The sequence below is a fragment of the Meles meles genome, chromosome 3 (genome assembly GCF_922984935.1).
Source record: "Meles meles chromosome 3, mMelMel3.1 paternal haplotype, whole genome shotgun sequence".
Classification (NCBI taxonomy): Eukaryota; Metazoa; Chordata; class Mammalia; order Carnivora; family Mustelidae; genus Meles; species Meles meles.
Window position 1 is genome coordinate 125,511,918 of NC_060068.1, and position 19,430 is coordinate 125,531,347.

The 19,430-nt window shown below is 47.3% G+C and overlaps 1 protein-coding gene across 2 annotated transcripts in view; it reads right to left on the bottom strand.

Moving 5' to 3' along the window:
* Positions 1-19,430, bottom strand: part of WWC1 (WW and C2 domain containing 1) — a 149,807-nt gene that overhangs the window by 74,175 nt on the left and 56,202 nt on the right. For both annotated transcript variants that reach the window (XM_045999085.1, XM_045999084.1), the window contains exon 2: positions 4,214-4,323. In XM_045999085.1, the coding sequence (XP_045855041.1) occupies positions 4,214-4,323 (110 nt within the window). The remainder of the gene's footprint in view (positions 1-4,213; positions 4,324-19,430) is intronic.

A 19,430-nucleotide genomic window follows, 5' to 3' on the forward strand; every position in this document is an offset into this window, starting at 1 on the left:
GAAGGAAAGCACACACACACGAGCAGGAGCGGGCAGAGGAGAGGGAGACAAAGAATTCTCAAGTAGACTCCCCACTGAGCATGGGGCCTGATGCTCAGGGCTTGATCCCAGAGCCCCGAGTTCATGACCTGAGCCAAAATCAAGGGGCAGATGCTTAAATGACTGAGCCATCCAGGCATCCCTCTAGTTGTGGATTATTATGAATAGCTTTAATGAACATACATGCACAAGTCTTTATATGGGCATCTGTTTGCATCTCCCCCAGGTAAAACTATCCAGCAGTGGAATTGCTGGGTTGTATGGCAAGTATATACTGAATTTTATAAGAAACTGGCAAATTATTCCCCACAATGTTGGTTCTGATCGACATTCTCACCACTAATGTATTAGAGTTCCAGTTCCTCCACATCCTCACCAACTACTGGCACTGTTCATCTTTTTCATTCTAGCCATTACAGTGGGTATGAGTGGTATTTCCCTGTAGTCTTTAATTTGCGTTGCTCTAAGGACTGGTGCTGAAAGCATACTTTTATGTGTTTATTGGCCATTTGTATGTCTTCAGTGAAGTGTCTTTTTAAAATCTCTTGCTTATATTTTTAATTGGGTTGCTGGGCTTCTTACTATTGAGTTGTAAGATGGAAGAGTTCTTTATATATTCTTGATATGGGTCCTGTGTCAGGTTTAAGTGTTGTAAATATTTTTTCCTTATCTGCAGTTTGTCTTTCTTAATCTTTCTTATCTGCAGTTTCTTAATGGTGTCTTAACAATGCAGATTTAAATTCGATGAAGCTCCATTTATAGTTAGTGTTTTTTGGGTCTTGTCCAAAAAAAAAAATCTTTGCTTACCTTCAAATCTTGAAAATTTTTCTCCTACGCTTTCTTTTAGATCTTTTCTAGCTCTCCCTTTTATGTTTGGGTCTATGGTCATTTTGAGTTTATTTTTATGTATGGTGTGAGGTAGGGACAGAAGTGGAGGTGTACTTTTTTCCATGTGGGCCAGTTGTACCAGCAACTGTTGAAAAAACTATCCTTTAGAACACTGGGCTTTTCAAAAGCGCCCAGGGGGTTCTATGGAATTGTGTTAACAGCTGTTAGTCCTAAATTAGTCCTGAATTAGTCTTACTCTGAGGGGGTCCTCCCAGGCCCAGCCTCTTCCGCTCATACTCCCCTTCCCTAAGCCCATCACACCCAGATACCTTTATACTTGGGCAGGATCTTTCACATCACCTTGTCTAGCTACCTTTCAGTTTTCCTTTTTATTGAAGCTATACATGGACCCAGTTTCATCACTCAGCAGGTTACAAAGTTGGCTACATAAAACAGCATTCCCCATCCTCTTTCTCCCCAAAAGGCAGATACTGCCAACAAACGTTTAGCCGACTGAGTGAAACCATGATTGAGAACCCCTTCTCTATCCTCCCTCATGCTCCCAACCTCAACCTACAAACACATTCTACATGTTCTCCACACTCCCGAACTCTGCATTCCACCCCCCACCTCCTCCACACACCACACACCCACTTTCTACACACACCACACACCCACCCACATGGCTAACACTACTGTATTCTCCAAGGGCTTTAACAGTCATCTTAAAAACAGCTGAACATCTGGAGAATGCCCAACCTTGTTACTATGCAAATGAAAAGCAGGGAAGTAACAGTTTCAACCTATGAAGAATTTATCAAAAAATAAAGAAATGAAAATAGCCCCATACTGATTAAGGTATGAGGAAAACAGTACCCTTGCTGCCTGTGGCAATACAAACTGCTACAATTTTCTGGAAATACTTATCAACCTAGGATATGGACCAGAAGTCTCAAAAATTTTCATGACCTTTCACTTAGTGACCCTATATTTGGAAATATAAAGGAAATTATCACAAAGGAGAGAAGCGGTATGAATAAGGATTCTCCCTTCAGTTTTATTTATTTATAACAAATAAATGGAAATAACACAAAAGGTCAGCAACGAGGGCAATTATGGTGCATTTGTTTTATGTGTTAACATGTATCACTCCATCTATTTGATGCATTAAAAATGACAAATATGGGGGCCCCTGCGTGGTGCAGTCCATTGAGCTTCCAACTCTTGGGTTTCAGCTAAGAGCAAGAATCATTGCCATTTTGCAACTCTTCATGTATCCCAAGTTGTGAGAACAGTGCATGAAACACGAGAGGTGGTCAGTGAATATTTGCTGAATGAATGAACGTTGGATAGTAGATTTAAATTGTTCAATTCTATTGGGTCTCTAACTCAAGAAGGTAATTTCCGTCCATGAACAATACACACATGGAGGACTGGCCCAAGTCCACGGCTCTGAATGCTTGGGCCTCCTGGAGGGTCACAGTCACACCACCTCCGCCCCTGGCTCCTTCTGCAGAGGTGGTGTCCTCCCTCCAAGGAGAACAAGTTCAAAGCAAAAGGCACCTGCTAGCCTGAGAGCTGGTAAAACTCTCAGGCAGAATTCTTCTTATGGTGGCCCCCATTTACTCACCTGCCCATACACCCCATTTCTGCCCTCATCCTCTCAAGAATAAATTCTGCTGGTGCCTGCTACTCCTTCCTCCCTCCTATTTCTCCTGCAATTCCCAGAAGCACTGTAAAATCCCGCTCTCGCCATCAGATTTTAACGAGGGGGATGAACTCAGCAATTAGACACAAGGAGAGAACTGGTTAGCATCCCTGTACATCAGTGTTTAACCCAGCATACTGTGCAGCCCTCCAAACATTAACCTCATTCCCCGTACACACTCAATTAGGCATATTTACTTCTCATTATCCAGCATGCAATCATGAGTGCTAATAAAAACCTCTGCTACCCCCCAAAAAGCAATTAATGCCATTAGCTGTCCCTCAGAAACTCTTCAATGAAGTCGGCTCATTCATCCACTCAGTCATGAATTCATGCACGTATGCCCTTTGCTATTTAACAAAAGTCAAGTGCACACCTACTATGTGCCTTACCAAACACAGGCCTGGGAATGGAGCAATGAATGAGATACTGCCCTGCTTTATAACAGGCAAATGGTCATACTGCCGAGTGATGAGCGGCACAACAGAGCCCGGCTGGGTGCTAGTGGAAACCCGAGGAGGAAATGAATGGGGAGGCACAACTTGGCTCCCTAGTACTAGTTCAAATCCCAGCTGTACCGCATTTTCGCTCTGAGTGTTAAGCAGCCAGTTACGACTTCTAAGTTCTATGTCTAAGATGGGGATATTCATCCTAACACCCCACAGGGGAGCTGGGAGGATGAAACGAGATGATGCCTATCTGGTGCCTCGCTGAACACAAGACAAGGCACAGGATGTATGTTCAGTGAACAGGGGCTATTAGCATTTCCTACCCTATTCTCAGCCTTCAGGCTTGGCCAGGCACATCCCATTTCAGCCCATTTTCCTCTGGCCTGAAAGGACAAAGGGAATCCTACACTTCAGAAGTTGAGAGTGAGACAGGCCTTGGACAAATGGGGCAGCAGATTTCAGGGGACACGATGAAGCCCAAATACACAACAACTCTCCCTGGCTGGGGGACCATGACCTGAGTTCCCCTACCTGCCAGACAATATGCCTGTCCCTTTCTCAATCTATCCCTCCAGCACAGTCCCAGAGACAGAGACACTAGGAATGTGTACTCTGGATCAGGATATTGGATCATGGGCACAAAGTGAGGGTGGGCTGACCAGTATGATGGGCCAGAGATACACACTGATGCCTACCCACTACAGAGACAGGCGTGCGCATGCTGCTGGGGACATGCTGGGGCTCTGGCTCCAAAATGGCTTAGCAATGACAATGACACATCTGCCTCACATGGAAAAAAAAAATTGTAGGCACCAAAAATTGAAATATATTTAAAAAAACAAAAACGAAAGAATAGATGCATGTACATGTAAACATACAATTGGAACATTTCCGGAATGACACACAAGAAATTATTAGCAGTGGCTGCTTCTGCAAAATTGGGGAGCTGGGTTGCGAGGGGGGAGAGTTTTAGATTCTATTTAAAACCCTTCTAAATGGTTATTTTGTACGAGCATACATTATCTATCTATATCCACATCGACATCTCTATCTAACTCCATATAAAACAAAACACAATCTGGCTTCAAGAGCCTTTGCCGGCAGCTCTTTCAGACTCGGGGAGGGGGGTGGGTGTAGAGGTAGAGGGATGGGGTGCACGAAGGGGAAGGGAGGCTGGCCAGGAACTTACTGGTATTGTGGTCTATGAAGTAATCTCCAACCTGCGGGTCATACGCCTCTTCCCATCCTAGCGGCAACTCATCACTAATGCAGTCAGCAAAGGTGAGCGGTTTGGTGTACCTGGCAAGGGAGAGGAGAAACAGACTCCATAAGCCCACAGTCCCCAAGGCCCTGCAACTCACTGCTTCTGTCAGACTCCCTGCTCCTCTGGGCTGGCCCAACAGAGCCACGGACTTCGCCCTGGCCCTGGCTCTGCTGTCCCCATGGCCCCTGTTGTCCCAGGAAGGTGACTGCATGGCTGCAGCAGCAGGATTAGATCACCCAGGAGGGAGGCGGAGAATCTGCATTCTAGTCTCAGCTTTGCCACTAATTTGGAAATGATTTGACCAAGTCATCTTCCTTCTTTGGGCCTCTGTTGCTGGGTCTCTGGGGGGTTTAAGGAAAAGGGTTCAAACGTCAAGTCTTGTTTCTGGACTCTGACTCCAGCCCTCTCTAGCTCCTTCATCTGCAACTCACCTGCCCACCCCACCCCCATTCTTCATTCGGGGTCTATCCCATGTTTGTCATGCCCACTTGCCCTCTGGAAAGCTGGCTTACAGCAGCATCTAGAACACCAGATGTCCGATCCCTATGAATTTGGCCAAAAGAAGTATTTATTTTCCTCCTGAGCAGGTTCCCAAATGCCTACACCCACCACTGTCCTTCCCTAAACAATCCAGGCCAAACCAATCTTTTTAGTAATAACCACCCTCTAAGGCCCCATTTTGGTGGGCGGTGGTGGTAATCACCCACTTCATGGCTAAGTGAGAAGACAAATCATCCAACGAAATGAACTAAGGGCTGTGACGACTGGAAAAGAGCACAAGTCATTGGTCAAACATTTCAGCCAGTGCAGGAAGCCACCAACCTAGATATACAGCCTGTGGGCCTGAGCGGCCCCTCCGGAAAGCCTTTGGTTTCTCCCATTGCGGACTCTGCTTAAAATACATATTCAGATGTTCTCCCTCTCCTGTGTGTTCCCACCCCCTCCCAATCCTGGAGGACCAGAAGGCTCTGTTTCATCACTCTTTGGATAGAGTGGCAAGCTGAGGTACAACAGGAGAGGAGGAGAAAGGACTGGATGGGGTCTCGGAATTCTGATGAAGACCTTCCCTCCAGGCCTCAGGAAACTACCCTCTCTCTTATACTGTGCAATCTCCTTTTCTATACCCACTCCAAGTCAGACTTAAAGAAAAATATATGAGGGGAGAAAGAAACACTGAAGGGCCCCTGTGGACAGGAGGCGGTAAGTTCATGTGCCACCATATATCCAAGTCAGGTAGGCTGCAAAAAGTACCTCCTGACTGAATAAATGAGAATCCAAAAGCTTCCGTTAGTCAGTAATTTACTGTTGTATCGTGGGAGACGATGAGGATGAGACCAGAGGGAACTAGGATATGAAACAGACTCTGCTCCATAGAGTAAGGATTCAGTAAGCATCCCTTAGGGTGGTGTGTGGGTTTGGCAACTTAATCTCTTTGAGCTTCAGTTTTTTGTTTTTTGTTTGTTTGTTTGTTTTTTAGAGAGGTTGGGGGGATGGGGCAGAGGGAAAGGGAAAGAGAACCTCAAGCAGGCTCCATGCTGAGTGCAGAGCCTGATGCGGGGCTTGATCCCATGACCCTGAGATCATGCATAAGCCGAAATCTAGAGTTGGATGCCTAACTGACTGAGCCATCCAGGTGCACCACACCCCCCCCCCTTTCCTTTTTAAAGATTTATTTATTTGGGGGAGAGAGAGAGAGAGAGACAGAATGTGACTGAGGTCAGGGGAGAGGGGCAGAGGAAGAGAAAGAGAAGCAGACTCCCTGCTGAGTGTAGAGCCCCACGCACGGTTTGATCTCACGACCAGAACCTGAGCTAAATTCAAGAGTCAGACACTTAACCGAAGGAGCCACCCAGGTGCCGCTGAGTCTCAGTATCTTTGTCTGAGAAGTGGGGATAACAGTAGCAACTGTCCAGGGTGTTGGTTAGGTTAAAGAATGTCATGTTTTAGGAGCATGTAGCACAGCTCCTGGTAGGTATCAGTGCTCAGAAAACACTAGTGTTATCTCCATTTCCCAGAAGGGGAAACTGAGGTTGAAAAAGACAAAATAACATTCTCCAAGTCAGTGACAAATCTGGGACTTTGAATCCATCTCCAGAGCTCCTGTTGTGAGCTAAACGGTTCTCTCGAAAGCTGACATTGTCAGCGTACCTCCCAAGTCCTGTGGAAAATCGTAAGCCACTGTACAGTCAAAGGGGGGAAAATGGAGAAGACACACAGGGGATGAGGACTTCCCTCCGCGAAGAATGCTCTTCATTCAGGCACACCTGTGCCAGTCTGGATAAAGTTCCTGCAAAGCTGTCTCCAGCCCACGCGACCACCCCCATGCCCTGCGCAGACTTCGGAAACTAAAGGCCACGTGCCACAGTGCCTCCCCGTCCTCAAACCTCACCAGGTGGTTTGTTTCCTCTTCCTTATGGAGAATGAAGATCAGTGACCACCAGGAATCTAATCTCATCCAACATCGTTTTATACAGCAAATCTCTGAAAGAGTCTCTGAAAACTCCACACACAGGCATACCCTTCCACAGGGAGTCACTGTATTACTGAGGACAGAAAGATCTGGGAGGGAGCAGGAATGCACCTGTCAGACCTCCCTTTCTGGCTCATTTCTCTCCCTGCTCTCTGCCCTGAAACCTCTGCCTGCCAGGCTGGCTGCACAGATATGAATTCTCTCTCTCTCTCTTTTAAAAGATTTTACTTCTTTATTTGACAGAGAGAGCACAAGCAGTGGGAGCAGCCAAGAGAGAGGGAGAAGCAGGCTCCCCGCTAAGCAGGGAGCCCAATGCAGGGCTTGATCCCAGGGATCATGACCTGAACTGAAGGCAGGTGCTTAACTGACTGAGCCACCCAGGCACCCCCACAGAGATATGAATCTTATTATATATACTGTCTGTAACCCAGAAAACCAAGAAGATACGCCCCTTCTGGCAGATTCCCCTGGATCAGCACCTTTCATAATTCTTCCCTGGGGATCAATTAAGTGGTTTCATCCAATGGTGCCTCTAAGCAAGAGATCCCTGCGTCCCCCACAACAGGTGCTCAATAAATATTTGTGGAAAGGGTGACTATGATAATGAATATATAGGAATGAAAAATAATGATGTATTGTTCTATATGTTGCTAATATGAGAGGATGATCTCAATATATTATGAGAAAAACAACACTGTTGAAAGAGAAAATCTACAGGATACTGTTATTGTATATTTTGCCTACAAATCTGTGTGTGTGTGTGTGTGTGTGTAGAAGAGAAACTGGGTGCTTGCTTCAGCAGCACATAAAGAAGGGAAACTGGAAAGATGTACATTAAAATGTCATCTCGGTACACAGTTTCTAATGTAATTGTTTTTACTAATTTCTCTGTAATGTTCATATATCAGTGTAATTAAAATATTTAATAATGGCTAAATCTAGGCCTAGAAAGCAAGTTATATATATCATGTTCTCTCTCTCCGGGTAGCAGGCACTCTTATTCCATTTTACAAATGAGAAAACATGCCCAGTACCACACAGTTAGTAAACCCCAGATGGATCCCCTAAAGCCCTACTAACTTGATTCCCAAACCGCTTCATGAACACGAATGAACAAGACCAAGTGAGTCTCACAGCAACCTGGAGCACAGAGTACACTATGCCACAGATACAGGTAATGACAGAGGCTAGTCTGTAGGCAAAGGGTCCTGGAGCTTTCGCATATTTGCACCTTCGGTCATCTGTGTCTGATACAAAGATGTTCAATACACTTGGATCACGCAGAGCTACTTGACAAAAAAACAATCAAATGTTTCAAAGTCACCCAAGTCACCAATGCCAGTAATTCACTGAACTCTCTCAGTGGGGAGGGGGACTGGAGATGGGCAGATCTGAAACACCAAAATGCATCACTTTTCCAGAAAACTCTGAATTCCGCTGATGGTTCCGGCCTTCGACACGGAGAAGTCAGAAGTGAGATGAACATCAGCTACAAGGTTCAGTAATGTGACTGCCTTGAGACCACCCCACTGAGATGCCGACTTCCACACGCAGTGAACACAGACAGTGTGCCCATCGGGGTAGAGAAGAGTGAGTCAAGAGGACCCGGCGTCGGAAGGAGAGGGCCTGAGGAGGAGGAGGCCTCTGGTTTGATATTCAGGGTTCCCCTCTGAGGCAACCTTGGGGGAAAAGCCAGAGGGCTGAGAGCCTAGCTCCCAGAGCTCTTCCATGGGAAAGAGAAAACGCTTCTATGGGAAGACTATGCAACTTACAAGAAATCTGGACAGCAAGATTCTCTCTGGAACAAATGCCAAGAGGGAGATGAATTATTCAGTGTGCAGCAATGTGTCATTCAGAGAATCAGGATGAAGAGAAGTGTTTTTAGTTGCACAAAGATTTAAACACACACACACACACACACACACACACACACACGTATATATGCACGTGCAGACATTCACTCTTCCTGCCAGAGAGAACCGTCTGTTTAAACCAGTGCCCTCTGGGAAACGGTGGGTGCTTCTCTGGCCTACAATGTTTCCCCTTGGGCAAGTGCCAAGAATGTGGGCTGGGAAGAGATGTCCACTTTCAGATGTGGCCTGGACTTGGGGGCTTGCCTGGAACTCCCAGCCCCCACCACCAGTGAAGCGATTCACCCCATTTCAAGTTTTGGAGTGGTCTCCAGCCTCCCTATCCTGGGCTACCGAAAACCCCAGTCATGAGATCAAAATGGCCCGAATGCTGGAGAGGCAAGCGGGAGGGAAGGAAGAGGGCCAAGAGAAAACTAGTTCTGCCTCTTCTTAATTACAAATCTCTGAAGGAATACAAACATTCCTGAATGTTTCACAACAGGCCCTCCTGGAGAAATGGCCCAGATGTGTCACCTTGGAGACAGGTAGGCTCTGCCAGGAGCACCCTATGGGGAGCACACTACAGGGACCGCACCGGCCCACCTGTCCGGGAACACAGACTCCCTGCCCTCCTGCCGCGGCGTCATGTCACTTTCCTATGGTCTGTGGCAGAGGTTCCCAGATCGCCAGGGCCGGTATTCGGTATTCAGATGCTGCATCCTTTCTGAGCAAGGCAGCTCAGAGAAGGAACGGAAGACCTCTTGCCAAGTCTAACACTGGGTGGTGATTCCCTGGGGATGGAGGAACGAGTAACCTATCTTTCATGTTCCTACTGCTTCCCCAGCGATCCGAATGCTTCCCACAGCAACCTCTTTATCGCTGTCCAGCAGGATGCTGGCCCCGGGAGTGAGCTCTCTTCGAAGGACAGCTGGGCGGGATCACTTTCTAAAGGGCCCTCCAGGCTGCAAGCCAAGAACTGTCCAAACTTTCAGCTGAACCTCTCCTCCCAGCCAGGCACAAGAAGCAGGGGTGGCAGGCTCCTCCGCCTGGGGGTGTTTCCCATGCATAGTTCCCATAGCTTCCATTGCACAACTCCGACCTCCCTCAGCAGCCTCACCTCCAGGCTGCTGCAGAACAGGGCCGCATGTCCCCTTCACCTTTGGCATACTGAAGGCTGGCGTGGGCAGCGAGAAAGTGCCATATTGGAAGTCCTCCCTTCTTTTAAGTCAGTTGTGTTTAAACACCTTTATTCAGACCTCTCTCACAACCGGGGACATGGGGGGCAGGTGTGTGGAAAAAAGCAACCATCTCAGAGTTTGTGAGGAGGACGGGGCACACCAAACCCAGCTGAACCTTCATCAACGCCAACGGCAGAAGTGAACCAGACAGACAGGGACCTGCCCTCACATTCTGGTTGGGAGACACACCCCAACCAGGAAGCAAGCTGCCGAAGTCCCTCATGGCAGAGATTCATGCTGTGCAGAAAAATGCCACAGGGGTGGTGGGATCAAGGGTCATGGGGGTGGGGAGAGGAAGGGAGGGAGTGTCAGAGGAAGCCTCTAGCAGAAGGTGATCTTTGAGCAGAGACCCCCTGGGGGGTCTTCCCCTGGGGGGAAGCAATGGCAAGGGCCAGTTGGGGTGGGATGATGTTGGTAAGTTTGAGGGGGGAAAAGCCACCTAACATATCTTTCTGTTGTAAGTGATGGGGTGGAGGCACAGGGACGCAGAGGGCGGGCTTCCCTTGTCAGTGCCACCTCTAAGCTAGGCTGCAGAAGGAGACCTAGAGAAGCTCCCTGCCTCACCCTCTGCTTTCCTTCTCTCTCCCCCACTTCCGGTAGTCCTCCAAGCAACAAACATTGACTGCAGGGACACAACAGCCTAGTCCCACACTAGACACCGGGGGGCTCTGAGATTTGAATAAGCCTTATTTCTGCCTTCAAGAGCAGTGGGTCTGGCCGGGGAGCCAAGGTTCACCCTTAAAACAGGCAGTGACCCATCACCATGGCATCTGGTGACGGTGTATGAGGTAGCCATGCTACCTGGGGCTGTGGACCACAAGCAATTAATTAGAGGATGTAGGGATGGTTGATAAGCTGCTAAGTTAGCCGTTCAGACGTGAAAAGGCCCAGGGGTTGGAAGACCGGAAAGAGTTAGGCAACAGCATAGTCAGGAAAGGTGGAGGAGGAAGGCGTCCAGGCAGGAAGGAAGAAGATGGTGGTCGGCTTCACAGTTGCTAGGGAGGCAGACTAGCTGCTACCCACAAAGGCTCGGGATCCCGTGCCGTGCCTCTTCCACAATCAGAGGAGTGTTACATAACCTCTTTAGGAGGAGTGTCCTTCTCTGTGAAACTTAGAAGTCCCAATCTCATAGGGCGTGGTGGGGATTAAAGGAGATAACCCATATAGAGTGCTCCAAGCAGGGCCTGGCGTTGACCGAGCCCTGAGTAGATGTGGGTTGTTAATGAGATTTGTGGGGAGGCCTTGTGTTTGGTGCACCGTGAGAATCATGCCCCTCTTCCATCTCAGGCATCAGATATGTCTGTGACCCTCGGCAGCAGCACCCTTCACCCCAACAGATGTCCCATGGTGGTTAAAACTCCCAGGCTCTAGAGTCAGCCACCTGCAACCCCATGCAGACACAGTCACTTCTTTGGCCTTGGGCAAACCCTAACCTGCCCCAATTTGCTTCTTTGTCTGAAAAGCGGGGATGTTCAAATCAGCTGTGCTGAGCCCATGGCGCACAGGGATCAACCAACATTAGCTGGTATTATGAGCTGGGTTTTCTATCTTTATTTCCATGATGGGGAAACGGAGGCAAAATAAGTGTCCAGGTTAAGCACCAATATACCCTGCACTGTACTCCAGAGGCTGGGACCGCATACATGCTCCCTTTTTGGAAATTAAACCAGGAGTTGGGAAATGGCAGCTGGAGTAGGTTTGGCTCTCATGATCTGCTCTCTGGAGGAGATGTTTACACTAGGGACTTCTAAACTCTCATTCTTAAGAGAACACTTCCCTCCCTCCCTCCACTCTCAAAAATACCGATCTCAACATCCTGGTGTTTTTACCCCCAGACCTCTCTGCTTCCCTACTTTGGTCGAGCTGGTTTATCCGGAAGCTTTCTTGGCCTGGTCACTCCTACTCCTGGAATTCTTTTATGGGGAAAAGAGGAGGGAGCAAACCAGAGGGAAGGTTCCAGACTGTTCTCCATGCTTCCCTCTCCTTTTTAGGCTGCTCCTTTCCCAAAATACACATGGGTGGCTCACTTCCCCTCCTAAATCCTGTCTTTACTCTGCCCTCACTGAGTTCTTGGGTCAGCCCCCTCCTCGGCTTCCATTCCCAGGTCTCTGTGTCTATCCATTCCACAACTTCTTTCAGCTCATGGACAGGGGTGAATCCGTGCTGCTACTCCTCTACCTATCACTTGCTGGGATTTAAGGTTACTGTTCTGAGAACCAGATTGTGCATTAGAGTAGCATGGCCAACTGACTAGCGGAAGGCCAAATTCAGCCCACATTCTGCAGTAGCCTGTTTGCCTATTACAGAGCTGTGTGTGTGTTTTGTTTTTTTTTTTTAAGATTTTATTATTTATTTGACAAACAGAGTTCACAAGTAGATAGAGAGGCAGGCAGAGAGAGAGAGGAGGAAGCAGGCTCCCCGCCGAGCAGAGAGCCCGATGTGGGGCTCGATCCCAGAACCCTGAGATCATGACCTGAGCTGAAGGCAGAGGCTTTAACCCACTGAGCCACCAGATGCCCCGACAGCACTGTGTTTAAAAGAGAATTAGCATGCCTGTGGTGAGCCACACTCCTGTTGCACACAGTACCCTTGCTCTATAACATGTTACTCCAACTTTTTTCTTACCTAAAGGCAGTATAGAGTAGTAGTTAAGAACACAGGGTTCTGGAGCTAGACTCCTGGGTTTGAATCCAGGCTCTGCCATTTTTTGAGCTGTGTGACCTTGGGCAAGTCATTTAAACTCTCTGTAGTTCAGTTTTCAAATTTGAAAAACAGGGGAAAAAATACATTTATTAAATACTTACCACATGCCAAGAACTTTTCCAAGCACTTTGTGGATATTAACTTACTTGACCCTAGTAACAACCCTTTTAGGCAGGTACTTTTCAGACCTGCTTCACAGTGTTGTTTGAGAATTGAATGAGATAATGCACAAAACACAACTTCGGAATGCATGCTGTCCAAATGAGGCCTCTGATGTGGAGGTATTAAGAAATGATAAAACTGAGCAGGGGATTTGGAATCTGACAAACCAACACCCTTGTTCTACTGCTAAGAAAACCGAGGCACAGAGAGAAAAGACTTGCTCAGAGCCATGCAAGAATCCAGTGACAGGGCTGAGAATAAAATCTAGAATCAACCCCAGGCCTGCATCACACTCATGACACCAAGAGATCAAGCCAACCTGGTGCTGAGTTTGGCTCTACATGAAACACAGTGAGTATTTGAACATCCTGCAAGATATAGGTACTGACAGTATTTTCTGGGCTAACTGTCCTTATGATACTGAAAGGAGAATGACCATTGGACAAGAACCTGAACGAAACTATGAAGCTCCCACTCATGGAGAGCAAGGCTGAGAAAAGGGCCCTTCCTTTGGCCCATTTCCTCATCGGAGAGTAATCTCCTGAAAGCCCAACACCCCAACAGAACAGGGCACCTGGTATGCATGTTTGTCCTGCATCCAGCTCCGCCCACCTTCATCCTCATTCCTGAATTGAGAGCTAGGCTAAGGCAGTCTGTGCCCTATAAAAGGGCCAGTTTCATCCTTCTTAGCTGTGCAATCTTAGTCCATTCTTTCCCCAGCTCTGAGCCCGAGTTTCCTCATAGGTATAAAGCAGTCAAGAAAATCTGCCTTGCAGGGTTCTTGCAGAGACTAAATGAATTAGTACATGGGAATGACTCAATACAGCACTTGGCATATAATGCCAGGTACGAATGCAGAGCTCCCTTCTGTAGTCAGGATCTTGAGGGCACTCAACTCCCAGTTTTTACTCCTTCCAGTCCCAGGAGCTAGGTTGCCAAGTGGTCTTTCCAGGTGCTGGGCTGTCCAGAAACCTCCAGCTCGAAGAGCAGAGGCCATAGCCCACCCTTCCCTGGAATCTGACCATTTCTCTATTCCTTGAGCTCTGACCCTCACCCTACTCATGCAGGCCTGAGGAGCTAGTCCTCCTAGAAGGAACTGGCCATGAAGGCTTCTCTGGGATCCTGTCTGACCTGTGGCCCCTTCCATGACAGCACAGCCTAGAGCACTGGAAGGGGAGTGACGATATCTGGGTTTGAATATTGATGTTGTCATTAGAATAGCCATGCTTGTGGACTTCCTACCCTCTCTGGGCTTCCCATTTCCAAACAAGGGAGCTGGAATATGGTATCTCTAAGGCCCCCTTTACAGTTTTAGCCTTTATTAATCTACTATTGGGCCGCCCATCCCAAAGGTCAAGAGCATTGGGAGGTTGCAATGAAACGATAATGAAAATGTCTTTTGCTGAAGGCCAATTAAGGATGAGGCACTGGACCATATACTCTACGTAAGAGAAATCATTTCCTTTATCCCTACAACTTTTCTGTGAGTCAGGTACTGCCACCTTCATTTAACCAACAGAGAAACCAATACTGCGCAGCATTGGTTATGGTATGTTACAGTAATAACAGTAATAATAATAATAATAAACAATGCTAAACTTTGTTGAGGTTGTACAAAGTACCTGACACTACTCAGGCTCCCGTCCACAGACTATTTTCCAGTGATCCTAAGCAGCACATTTAAAATGTGGTTTAACATCCCGGAAGTGGGGCTGTGTGTCACCATGCTTACAGACATCTTACAACACTGTGAGCCAGCCTGCAGTCCTGATGGAGATTTCCCTTCCCGTGTATAGACATCAAAGGTGTCCTGGCTTTGGCTCAGTGGGTTAAAGCCTCTGCCTTCAGCTCAGGTCATGATCTCGGGTTCCTGGGGGCTCGATCCCAGGAAGGGTTCCTGGGATTGAGCCCCACATGGGGCTCTCTGCTCAGCAGGAAGCCTGCTTCCCTTCCTCTCTCTCTGGCTGCCTCTCTGCCTACCTGTGATCTCTGTCTGTCAAAAAAAAAAAAAAAAAAAAGGTGTCCTGGCTTGGGATGAAATCCTAGGGGCGCCTGGGTGGCTCAGTGGGTTAAGCCGCTGCCTTCGGCTCAGGTCATGATCTCAGGGTCCTGGGATCGAGTCCCGTGTCAGGCTCTCTGCTCAGCGGAGAGCCTGCTTCCCTTCCTCTCTCTCTGCCTGCCTCTCTTGTAATTTCTCTCTGTCAAATAAATAAAATCTTAAAAAAAAAATATTTTAAAAAAATAAAAGAAATCCTAAAGACAACAGTGAAGCACTTTTAACCCCTAGGAGCCAAATGGTTGTGGGGAAGGGTTGAGGAGGCAGTGAACCGACCTGTTTAGCAACATTCCCCAAGCAGGAGTGCAAAGTAAGTAAGCTAACTCTACCTGATGGCCACGCTGGAAAGTCTCTGAATTCCCCTGTGGGTCCTTTAACCAAGGCTGTATCACCAACACTTTGAGGGCAACAAGGATGCTATTCAAAGCACAGACACCAAAAGGAATTGGATTCCTTTTGAATAGGAAGATGTTTTAGGAACACCGGAGCTTTATTTTGTTTATCTAGTTGGAGTTGTTTTTTTTTTTTTTTTTAATGAATAAAAGCAGTATGTGAGTTGAAAGAAATCTAAGTTCACAGATGTACATATGTATGTCAAAACTCATCCAGCTACACTTGTTAAATACATACAATTTAGTGTGTTTTAATAATCAATTTCTCAAAAAAAGTTGTCAAGAAAAAAATAAAAACCCCATATTCGATGTACCAGAATCTTAATTTGCTTAAAGTAATCTTATAAGTACTCTTATCAGCTCCATTTTCCAGATGTGCAAACTGAGGCATAGAGAGGGGACCTGACACACCCAGAAACACTTGGCCAGTTGAGAGGTAAATCCAACTGGCCTCAATTCCCAGCTCTGCCACTGAGTGACTGTGGGTGGCCAAGTCCCTCTCCCATTCTGGGCCACTATTTCCCCATCCCCACCATGAAAAGATGACACAGTGATTGCTAAGGGACTTTTCAGTACTGAGTTTCTAAGACTGTCTCCAGTACTTGCCCAAGGTCACATGGCCACAATGGAGGGGATCCTCCCAGTGACCCAGATTTCCTGACCTGCCCCCTGTTTCCCATGCCCATATTCATTTATTCTATGAGAACCCTTCCTGGAATCTCCTTATTGTACACAGCAGTGGTTCTCAACCTTGAGCTGCATCAGAATCCTCTGGAGGCCTTGAGAACTCACAGACAGCCACAACTCATCCCCATACTTTCTGATTCAATAGGTTTCTGATTCTGGGTGGAGCTGAGAATTTGCATTTGTAACAAGCTACCTGGGGATGCTGATATTGCTGGTCCTGGCACCATGCCTAGGTCCCACTGGTGTATAATAGCATCCCCAACCTCATAACTGCAGGGACTCTAAATAAAAAGTGGTAGCCAACCTTGTGTTCAAGAAATGCTTCTCCTTCTCTATCAAAGCTTTCAGCCTCCCCATCCTACTCTGCAGGTCCTGGTCATGGTGACTCAGCCTCTCCCTGAGCATAGCCCTATAGATAGGCTGTATCAGCCCCTTGCTAGTGTTTGCTGAGCTCCTGTCCAGAACAGTGTCTTATCTGAGGTCCCACAGCCAGTGAGCACAGAGCCAGCTTTTGGATCTGATCTGGGAACTCAGGTTCTCAACCACTTGGCTGCTGTGTATGTAGAAGGCCCTCAGTGAGGATCAGTTTCTTTCTGGTTTATTTCACATTAAACAGCCCCCTTCCCTTTGCATCCATTTGCAGATGGAAGGACAAGCAGGGTTGAGGGTTGGGGCCTGGGGCAGGGGCAGGGGCAGTTGGCAGTCCTTGGACTACAGGCTCTATAGGACCTTGGTTCTGCAGGTGCAGGACTAGACCACAAAGCCCAGGGGAACCATCTCTCCAACCATCAGGGGTCTTCTGATGTCATTTGTGTCTTCAGATAGACACCTGTCAACTTGTGCTGTAACCCACACGACCTCCATCAGCCCAGGCCCTCCGTATCTTGCTACCTCTTGCTGCCACTGTATGTATTTATCAGGGGCTCCAAAAACCTGGCTTCCAATCAGCCCTCTTCTCTAGGCCTTTCCACCAGAACCACTGGAAGAAGCCTTTTCAAAGCTGGGCCATGCATTTCACACTAGAGGTGACCTGCCAAAGTCCTAGAAGGACAGGACACTGTCCTCCCTCACTCCCCCCCCCCAACCACCACTATGGGCATCAGGGTCAGGGTGGTTTCCTGGGTTGCCTAGGTGGGCAACCCAGGCAGGTAGGGCCTTCCTGATATCTTTCCTCAACACTGCAGCTGGCTGCTCTAGGAAAGCACAAGTCAGCACAACCTGGCTGCGTCTTAGAATCTGAAATGCTGCAGACACCCAAGTGTTCACGAATTGCATCACAGGGTGCAGACGGATCTAGTCCAGAAGCTCACCTTGTCTGCCCCTCTCACTGCTACTTCCTTATTTTCCAAGATCACCAAGGCCTAGAGTAACTGACTACAAAGGCTCTCTGCACAGGAGTTGAAAAGGGAATGGTTTTCACCTCTGAGGAAACAGGACTGTCTTTAAGGGCCTATTTTTCTCCCATCCTTTCTTTTTAAAGAAGAAAATAAATAGAATGTGTCATTCCCTGAAGGGAAAGCCCTACCTGCAAGTCAACATTAAACACCAAAGTGTGCTGCGCTGAAGACAGCCGAATTGAAGTCAGCAGTGAAACAAGTAAGCAATTAAAACAGCTATTTCAGGAAGCCCTGGAAAGCAGCAGATACAATATGAATTATTCATTCATCCTGCCAGGATGACTTCTGGGCACTGTCTTCTGTGCTCTGTTCTCTTGCCCTTGTGCATGCAGCCATTCAAGCACAGAGAGGGGACACAATACCCCGGCCCTGGGACACGGGTGCCTGCATGCACGCACACGCACGCACATACACACACCCCACAAGGAGGCCAGGTGGGCACTCCAGATGGTGAGCCACACAGAAAAGAAACCCACAGGTTGGCAGGCGCCTTCAGCTGCAGTGCCAGGGGAGAAGGTATGACTAGCCAACTGGCCCAAGAGGACTGTGGAGGGAGGAAGGGAGAGGGAGAGAGGTGTCACGGAAGATCGCCTGCATAGTGCAGAAGAGACTATGTAGTGTTTTTAATATCCCACAAGCTTCCCACCTACTCTGGGATTGATCTAGGAGCTTGAGAGGCAATGGGAGGGAATCTGGGAGATCAGCTGATCCCCACACTGGGCCTGCCTGAGCTCTGGATATCAAAGGGTGCATCCAGCAGGATTGGTGGAAAGGCTCCATCTGGATTCTGAAGTCATCAGTCCTCCTAGCCCCCTGACTGTGGGAGAAGCTCTGCTACATATCTTACAACCATCCAGGTGACCTCGGTCAAGACCCTTCCCCTCCTCGGGCCTCTGTTTCCCCATCAATGAAACAAGGAGGATGGACTCCATCTCAATCAACTCTTCCAGATCTGGCATTTCACGGTGCCATTTTGTCATGAAAATCTAGTGTGTGAAGGGTGCCTCGCATACTCCTCTGTAGGGACCCAGTGTCAAAACCCTCAGAGAATAATAATACCAGCACACGCGCTGTTCCTTACATGTATGACATGGCATTAAGTTCTCACAGCAAGCCATGTAAGCAGCTCCTATGATCATCCCCTGGCATAAACCAGCAGAGCCTTCGAGAATGATACTGAGTTGCCCAAGGTTGCTCAGCTGATAAGAGGCAGATTAAGGATTTGAATTTAGATCTTAACAACTATTCAAAAACTGAGTAGAAATTGCTGACTACACCATTGGGTGGCCAGAAGAGGGGATTTTTAAAATCCCGTGGAATTTAAAACTACTCCCTAGAGGTTTAAACCATAAAGTCAGGGAAGAAAGGAAAACGGGAGGGAATATTTTTACCCCTAGCTACAAACTGGACATTAGGAATTTTATGGGAATATGGTGAGTGAGGCTGTGGGAGACAAGGAGGAAAAGAATTGCTCTAGATAAACGGAAAGAGAGGCTCTTCTTAGAGCCCCAGGAGCAGAAGTCAAGGCTGATGACTGATGGCAGGAGTCAGAGAAGCACCCGATGCTTCAAAAACTTCATCACTTGTCTCACCGCTGTTTTCAACCTACAGAGGTGGAATGTTTCATACACAAAGATGTTCAATGCAGAATTATTTATCATATAAAAAAAATGGACACAGCCTCAAAATCAATAGGGACTAGGAAAACTATATAGGGACTGAACGGTTGGTAATAACCATTTGATGCAACTGTTTGAAATGTACGCTCATGAAGCCTTTCGATGAGAGGAAAGAGTGCTTGTATTACAAAATTTAAAAAGAAATAAAACAGCAGGATATAAAACTGTGTGTGCAGCACAATCTTACTCGCCTGCAAGAAAAAGGGAAAATGAGTTACAAGGAAAAAGACCAAAATGTTGACCGTGTTTGCCTTTCAGTGGAGTGGGTAATGTTCAAGGATTTTTCCCCCCCACTGCTTTTATAACCAGAAAAAAAGGCAGAAAAAAATACTAAAAATACCACGTACATTTTTCAACACAACTTCAGTTCTCCTATTTAGAACCTCTTACTACCCCTTCATTAAAAAAACAAAAAACAAAAAAAACCACCATTCCAAATGAACCCTAATTTTCTTCTTAGAGAAAAATGCAAAGTACAGAAAAATATTAATACATTGAAAGAAAACAA